We start from the raw sequence: 7,949 nt of genomic DNA, 5'->3' as shown, positions 1-7,949 counted from the left end.
GGAATGAAGAACATGGCACGTGATAGCACTGTCTGTGTCCCTGTGCCTTCACCGTGCTCTCTCACTGAGTATGCATAAGTGCATTACACGTTTTTGCCTGAGACGATGCAGCATTTAACAAACAAGTCAGAACGTTTTGTTTTCGCATTTCTGACAAGACGCAAGTTTATAAGTAGTAAAAAAATTAAATATAAAAGTATAAAGTTAGAAAGTGCTTTGGTGCGTGACATTTTATTGGAATGAAATAATAAAAAAATCGCTGTATAATGAATCTCGGTGAGTGTCTTGTATATAATTTAATTATAGGTTTTGCATATGTGCGATGAGCAATAATACAAACAATATTCTGTTTATAGCGAAGAATGCAAATCGTTACTTGTTTTATATTAATTCAAAAAATGTTGGTGCAAAAGTAATGGCATGTATATAGTTATCTTACAGCTTAATTCAATATTTTGTAATCACAATATCTTCTAGTTTATCACTATTTTAATATCGATACCAATGTCAAGTTACATCGGTACTCCCTATATATATATTTTCCTATATATTTTACTGGATTTGTTCAGATTATTTTGTCTCTTTTAGCAAAATCAGTGGAAACACGAATTGTTTCGAGTTTGATTGTTATATTATTGCTTTTGGATGCTGCAAGGAATATGACTTCATCTTTCTCAACTCCATCTTTCTCTCCGATCGTTATTCAGGGTGAATATGGGCCAAATAATACTTATAAAAAAAGGATAAATGCTATGGTTGAATATGTATTTTTGTGTATCCTGCTAGCAATGTAAGTTCTGATGAAACTAAATCATTTACAAGGATGTCTACTCTATTTATTGAATAAAATACATTTTGTTAAATATTTATGATATCATATATTTAAAGATGTCCCTGGAAACTGCAATAATTAAGATAGAAAGCAATACAACTCATAGTTTTCCATTGATAATAGTGGTGCGTTAAACAACAGGTATTCTGTCTTGGCAAATACCTTTGCTTGTCAACAGTGCAGACTTAGACACTGTGATATATAATAAAACTAGTCGTACCCTGTGCTCTACAAAATATTATCGATATGTACAAGATGACGAAGAGTATATTATCGTTGGTATCTCCACAGCCAGTCATGAAAATATCTCCTTCAACCTCAATGTAATCAAAGTTACAAACTTTTATTTAAGATATGTATTGTCGTACAGACGTAACATTGTTAAAAACATAATGTAAATTTTGTTGCTAAATTATTAATCCTTTATAGTTCTGGAAGAGGTAAAAATACGAATTTCCCCATCCGATCCTATATATTATGGTTACATCTTCTCAAAGTAGGAGAATTCCTCAGTCCTCATTCGTGTTGAATCAGATAATGACATCTATATGACCGTATCTATACAAAATACATCCGTAAGCCACTATTGATAATATACTTCATAAAATTAATATTTATGATATTGAATCTGTCTTTTTTCCTCTCAGTGTCCTGTATTCGACTTGGAACGAAACATGAAGTTTTTTGGGCACTGGCAGACTGTGAATAGAAGAGGAAATATCACAGTACCAGTAAGTAATGCTGTACTATAATTTTTTCGTCCTGGTTTTACGCGGAGTGAATCATAGACTTAGAACTGTCAAAGAATATTTCCAAAGTCTTGATGGAGAACATCATAAAAAAGGTGATGGTTCTCTTTTTCGTCTTCCGAATATGGTATTTGTATCGGCAACAAGATCGGTACGCAGTTTATATTTAATGCTATTTATATATTTTATTTAAATGTTTACAATTTTTTTACAGATGCAATGGCAGGAAACTCTAATTATAAAAAACCAAATCAAAAAGAGTTTGAGAATGCGATGAGCCGAGTTCTAAAAAGTCTGAAAGAGCGACGGCGAAAATATTTAATTAATACCGGCAATCTGCGATGCAGAAGAGATGATCTTTCCAACGACGATGATGGAGATCAATTGGAAACGCACGTCCAACCAATTCAATAATTACATCGGTTAGAAAACGTCAGCCGCAGTAAGTCGACCGATGATGAAGGCACTGATCATGATTTCGGACTTTCAAATGAAGAGTACCTGGAGGAGAATGTAAATACAGATACAGAACAGGCTGATGATTATGCTTTGACTGCCAGTGACCTCTCAACTATTGACAGAATCAGTAAATACAAGGTAACGTGCTAACATAATTTTTTTTTGTTATCTGTTTTTTATATTTGCGATTTCACCATGAATGTGATGGTGCAGTTAAACGCATGCGAAGTATCCATTGATGACCTTATTTTCTATTATGCAAGCTCTTAAATTTATAATATAATTAGAAAAACAAAAGATTATTTATTTGAGGATTAACTTTGTTTTGCAAAATATTATATATATATTATATATGATTGTTTTCTCTTTACAGAAACAGATTTCAAATTCCTAGATGATTTGGAAGATCTCTGAAGAGAATTTTTATACATTGGAGGAAGAGGATATATTGTGTTCAATCATATTAATATAAATTATATTAATCAAACATGTAATTATAAATAAAAAATGTTTAATTTTACAAAATAAATAAAATTAAAATTTTCTAACCTAATCATAACCTATAAACATAATTCGACCTGAATTTTAGGTTATTAACTATATAAGTAACCGCACTGTGCCAACACGCTGCTATCACAGGGACAGCATTTCGTGACAACACCGTGTGTGCACTCCGTGATTGCACGGCGTGCAATCCACCGTGACATCACAAGAGTGCGGTACCCGGACTTCACGTGCCGTCACGCCATGCTGCAACACGTGCAATCACAGCGCCATCACAGTGCGGTCATCTGGCTATCGGGGATGATTTAATGCGGTCATTGCGTTTTAGGTGTTTTCCATCAGCACCTCTATGTGCACAAAATGTGCACATAGAACTACGTAATCAAATATCTATGAATCCCGTAGGTAATGTGCATGACTTTTTGGGTCTCTTCTATGCTATGTCCACGTTTATTTGGTTCTGTTTCATGCTATACTCGTAAATTTTACAATTATATGCATTCATATTTTAAATCTGTTTTATGCAAATGTGCATAATCGTCTTCTATAAATGTGCAATACCACATATACATGATATAAATTCAATTAATTGACTTGATAAAAATTCACTCACCGATTGCTGTCGCTGCTCCTGCTGCTGATGCTGCTGCTGCTGCTGTTACTGCTACATTCCTTTTCCGGAATACCGAATCGCTCCATGAATGCCGCTTTCTGCTGACATCATCCTGCTATTCTCGAACCGCACATTAATAACGATCGCCCGATACTTTATTCGGCACTCCCGATGTTAGGGATAATATATCACACACGAGTAAAACGTAAACCGTGCGCGAGAATTTCACTTGGCGCGACCGTTACATTTGAAAAATACGTGAAAAGGACGGCTCGTCTAACACAACAACACACCATACCTGCATAACACCGCACAATTCAATTCTGAACACGCACGGAGTCGACAGAGCGTCTGACCGGCGCTGGAGTGGCGTACGTGACTGCAGGCAGACTCGGCGGTACTCGGCGCCAGTCGGCGCCACTCGGCGTTGCTAGGCGGTTGACTCGCCGCGCCTGCGCCGAGTAGCGCCGAGTCACGTATGTACGCCGCTGCCGCCGCCATGTTGCTCCGCGCTCCAGCGCCGGTCGGACGCATCGGACTTTCTGTCGACTTCGTGCGTGTCTCGCGTCTTCAGAATTCATTGTGCGCAGGTACGGTGTTGTGTCGAGACTGTTGAGAGTGCCGTCGCGCTAACAGACGACCCGCGAGCCATGTGAGATACGTAAGAGGTCGTATTCAAGCGTCGTGTAAAGCGCGGCATCGTGCCTTCGGCTTCGAGTGAACTGTTCGCGTGCTCGTTTGAGCAAAGTGTTTGTTCGAAGGGGATACGTTCGGTAGAATCGCGAGTGCCAAAGTGAAGCGCTACTAGTCGTAGCGAAATATTCTCGAATTAATTCTCGAAACGAATTTGTCTCCGTTTATTGTATCTCGACGCGTAATTTTCAGCCTGCGTTTCCACGAAGTTACGTGACGTCACGCCACTTTCGTGCCATGTTGATTTTTGCCGCCAATCAGACGAGCCGTCCTTTTTACGTATTTTTTCAAATGTAACAGTCGCGCCAAGTGAAATTCTCGCGCGCGGTTTACGTTTTACTCGTGTGTGATATATTATCCGTGATATCGGGAGTGTCGAATAAAGTATCGGGCGATCGTTATTAATGTGCAGTTCGAGAATAGCAGGATGATGTCAGCAGAAAGTGGCATCCATGGAGCGACTTGGTATTAAATATACTATTTTTTCAAGTGATACATTTCTTTACCTGCTTTTGTGTTTGAGTTTAGGAATAATATTTATCGAATTTTCAGAATCAAAACCGGAAAAGGAATGTAGCAGTAGCAGCAGCAGCATCAGCAGCAGGAGCAGCGACAGCAATCGGTGAGTGAATTTTTATCAAATCAATTATTTGAATTTATATCATTTATATGTGGTATTGCACATTTATAGAACACGATTATGCACATTTGCATAAAACAGATTTAAAATATGAATTCATATAATTGTAAAATTTACGGAAGGGTATAGCCGAACCAAATAAACGTGGACATAGCATAGAAGAGACCCAAAAAGTCATGCACATTACCTACGGGATTCATAGATATTTGATTACGTAGTTCAATGTGCACATTTTGTGCACATAGAGGCGCTGATGGATGAAAACACCTAAAACGACGCGATGAACGCATTAAACCATGTGTTTTGACCCCATGTGTTATAAATATACATATTTCACACATGATATGTTTTATCAAAAGTTAATTTTTGTATTTTTAATAATATATTAATTTTCTATACTGTGATCAATTTATTATATGTCTTAAGATTATCAAAAGTATTATTATTATGGCCAACGCAGAAAGAAAAGATTTACAAGAGGAAGAATTGGCAAAGAGTTCCGTTTTGGTTTCCAGTAGCTTCTTACCACCGTGTACAATTCCAGTAAAAGGTATCTTCTTCTGTATATATTTCCCATTAATAATTGTTCTTACTGTTATACATATAAACAATAATAATGTATGCGTATTTAGGTTATGATTTTAATAAGGGAATCAATTATCATGAATTGTTTGCAACCATGGCAAGCTGTGGCTTCCAAGCTACAAATTTTGGACTAGCGATTGAAGAAGTGAATCGTATGTTGCACCAAAGGAACATACTTCTTGTGGAACATCAGCTAGATGAGATGGAAGAGGATGAATTTATAAAAAGAAGATATCATTGTACAATATTTTTGGGTTACACGTCAAACATGGTGTCCAGTGGCATTAGGGATATTATACGATTTCTTGTACAACATAAACTGGTATGCTCGTATATTTGACAGTTTTATATTTAGTAAATATTGTATTATATTTTGTTATTTTAGACAGACATTTTGTAGGTAGATTGTCTCGTTACCACAGCTGGTGGAGTCGAAGAGGATTTTATAAAGTGTTTGGCGCCTACATACGTTGGCAGCTTTCATTTGGACGACAGAAAGCTCAGAGAAAATGGTCTTAACAGAACTGGAAACCTATTGGTACCAAATGACAATTATTGCTTGTTTGAAGATTGGGTAATGCCAAAGTTAAATGCAATGCTAGCTGAACAAAATACGAAGGTACACAAACATTTTATTAAAAATTTTTTAATAGTTTATTAATATATAAATGTCCCTAAATTTATTAATAATTATATGTTTATCAATATTATACATTTTTTATTTGATAAATATTAAAAGCAGAAATATATTAGCACTTTTATAATTTAATTACCTTTATGTATATATTATTGTTAATTCCTTTTTCTATATTAAATTATCTAATTTGTAATAATTTAAAAATGCATTACTTGCATTGTCTACAAAAAAAGATTTGTGTAAACCTGACGTAAACAATATATAAATTATCCATGTAGATGTAATCTAGAAATTTACACAATCTTGCTGTTAATTACCTTTCATGTCATCTTCAGATTCCGCGTTTTATATTCAGTCTATTTTTTTTCTATGTATGATCTCTTCCTATGATTGAATGTTTTTAGGGCATTTCATGGACACCATCTAAAATGATAGCGAGACTCGGTGAAGAGATTAATCACGAAGATTCGATCTATTATTGGGCAGCGAAAAATAAGATCCCGGTGTTTTGCCCGGCATTGACTGACGGCAGCCTCGGCGACATGATGTTCTTTCATTCGTTTAAAAATCCAGGACTCGTTCTCGATATCATTGCAGGTTGGTTTTAAGTTCAACATTTGACATAATTTTTATTCACATAGCTCGCACACGAATAAACCTTTACAATCTTCTACAGATGTTAAGAGATTAAACAGGATAGCTTTGAAAGCAGTGAACAGCGGTATGATAATTGTTGGAGGCGGAGTGGTGAAGCATCACATTTGCAATGCTAATCTCATGGTAAGAAGACGACTGTGTTTGGCATATTATTTTAATGCATTTGCAATCGCGATTGTAACGGTATGTTGTTACAGAGGAACGGCGCCGATTATGCTGTTTTCATCAACACTTCTTCTGAATTTGACGGTAGTGACAGCGGTGCCCGCCCCGAGGAAGCAATTTCTTGGGGAAAAATTCGTAAAGACGCTGAACCTGTCAAGGTAACCAGTTTAGTATTCATTGATACTAAATTTAAGTACAATGATGACAAAATTGTCGAGTAACATCGTTGTTTCTATTTTAGGTATGTGCTGATGCTACTTTGGTATTTCCACTATTAGTGGGAGAAACTTTTGCAAGATATCATCATTCGAGGAAGATAGGAAAATGAGAGAGAATAAAGACGATACTTTAATTACGATACGAGAAAGAAGAGGAAATATTAAGAGTAATAAAATAATTATAAATATTTATCTAATAATGTGATAAACATTAAATAAATTTGCATAGAAAACATTAATAATTTAATTCTGGGATGTCTAAGCGTTCGAAAGCAAGACGTGTATCTCTGACGGGCATAGTTTTACCGCGAGTAACATTATTATCTACGATATAAATATATGAAATATCAATATTACATTTAATATTTAATATTACATAATTATTTTATTTATTCGAAGAAAATTTATTTTTAATTTTCATATCTCCTATAAAACACAAAAGTCTTGATATGTTTTATGTTAAATGTTAGAACTCGAACTCCAATTTAAGTACGAAAATCCATCGGGAAAAACGTAGTTTTGCTTTCCGAGGGTTTGGTCGGTAGATTTGCGTTTCTTGGGTGTCGTGACGCCTGCGCGACGGCGTCGCAGGTGCTCGGCGGCGCAGGTTCGCCAGGCAACAGCGGCGCCCCGCGGTGGCGTCGCGAGGGGGCGGCAGGGGTGGCGGCGGCGGCGGCGCCGTTTCGCCAGTTGTTACCCGTAAGCCCGCGCTTGCGGACGACGGGCGTGAAAACCAGCCCCCGATCATCCCCCGTTGCACGTCGTCTCGAGGTCCCTCGATTCTCTGTGGTTTCTGTCATCCCCCGTCCCCCGTGGTCCCTCTTCCCCGCGCGAGAGTGAACCGACAGCTCGTGGGGTCCACGCTCGTGATCGTTGTCGGCCGACCTCCTCCTCGTCGCCATCGTCGTGATCGTCGCGGTCGCGCTGCCGCGTCCTCGTCATCCGTTATCAGCCCTTTCTCTCCCCTTCTGTTCCTGGTCACCTCCGCTCGCTCGCTCCTTCGCTTAATCGCGGGATATCGCGTATCGTATAGCGCGGTGGTGGTGCTGGTGTTGGTGGTGGTGGCCGTCATCGGTATGAACGATGATGGACGTGGAGGAGACCAATACGGCGTCCACCGCCAGCTCCTCGCCGAGACCTTCCAGCCCTGCCGCGGACTCCACTTTCATCAGGTGAAAGAATCTCTCGTTACATATA

General features: G+C 37.9%; 2 protein-coding genes and 1 long non-coding RNA gene across 7 annotated transcripts in view; all 3 read left to right on the top strand.

The window, feature by feature from the left end:
• Positions 1 to 27: 27 nt before the first annotated feature.
• LOC105835674 lies at positions 28 to 2,569 on the top strand. 2 transcript variants are annotated; one of them, XR_001139003.3, is made up of 7 exons: positions 28 to 276; positions 589 to 790; positions 974 to 1,155; positions 1,262 to 1,407; positions 1,480 to 1,563; positions 1,796 to 2,178; positions 2,414 to 2,569. It is a non-coding gene; the product is annotated as an uncharacterized LOC105835674 (long non-coding RNA). The 2 variants fall into 2 exon arrangements; XR_001139000.3 differs by having other exon boundaries at positions 29 to 276; positions 889 to 1,155.
• A 2,184-nt stretch (positions 2,570 to 4,753) lies between these two features.
• On the top strand, positions 4,754 to 6,991 carry LOC105841008 (probable deoxyhypusine synthase). 2 transcript variants are annotated; one of them, XM_036284874.1, is made up of 7 exons: positions 4,754 to 5,040; positions 5,123 to 5,397; positions 5,476 to 5,694; positions 6,117 to 6,309; positions 6,389 to 6,492; positions 6,567 to 6,699; positions 6,776 to 6,904. In XM_036284874.1, exons 1-7 carry the CDS (start codon positions 4,938 to 4,940, stop codon positions 6,784 to 6,786), a joined length of 1,038 nt encoding a protein of 345 aa, XP_036140767.1. In that variant the 5' UTR covers positions 4,754 to 4,937; the 3' UTR covers positions 6,787 to 6,904. The 2 variants fall into 2 exon arrangements, with proteins under 2 accessions (XP_036140767.1, XP_036140766.1); XM_036284873.1 differs by having other exon boundaries at positions 4,938 to 5,040; positions 6,567 to 6,692; positions 6,776 to 6,991.
• Positions 6,992 to 7,454: 463 nt separating this feature from the next.
• Positions 7,455 to 7,949, top strand: part of LOC105839224 (ecdysone-induced protein 78C) — a 79,682-nt gene continuing 79,187 nt past the window's right edge. For 2 of the 3 annotated variants that reach the window (XM_036284871.1, XM_036284870.1), the window contains exon 1: positions 7,455 to 7,924. In XM_036284871.1, coding sequence (XP_036140764.1) covers positions 7,836 to 7,924 — 89 coding nt within the window. In that variant the 5' untranslated portion in view covers positions 7,455 to 7,835. The remainder of the gene's footprint in view (positions 7,925 to 7,949) is intronic. The other variant, XM_036284872.1, reaches the window with a different exon arrangement.

This window comes from Monomorium pharaonis, chromosome 3 (genome assembly GCF_013373865.1).
Source record: "Monomorium pharaonis isolate MP-MQ-018 chromosome 3, ASM1337386v2, whole genome shotgun sequence".
Lineage (NCBI taxonomy): Eukaryota > Metazoa > Arthropoda > Insecta > Hymenoptera > Formicidae > Monomorium > Monomorium pharaonis.
This window is presented reverse-complemented; position numbering and strand designations above follow the sequence as displayed.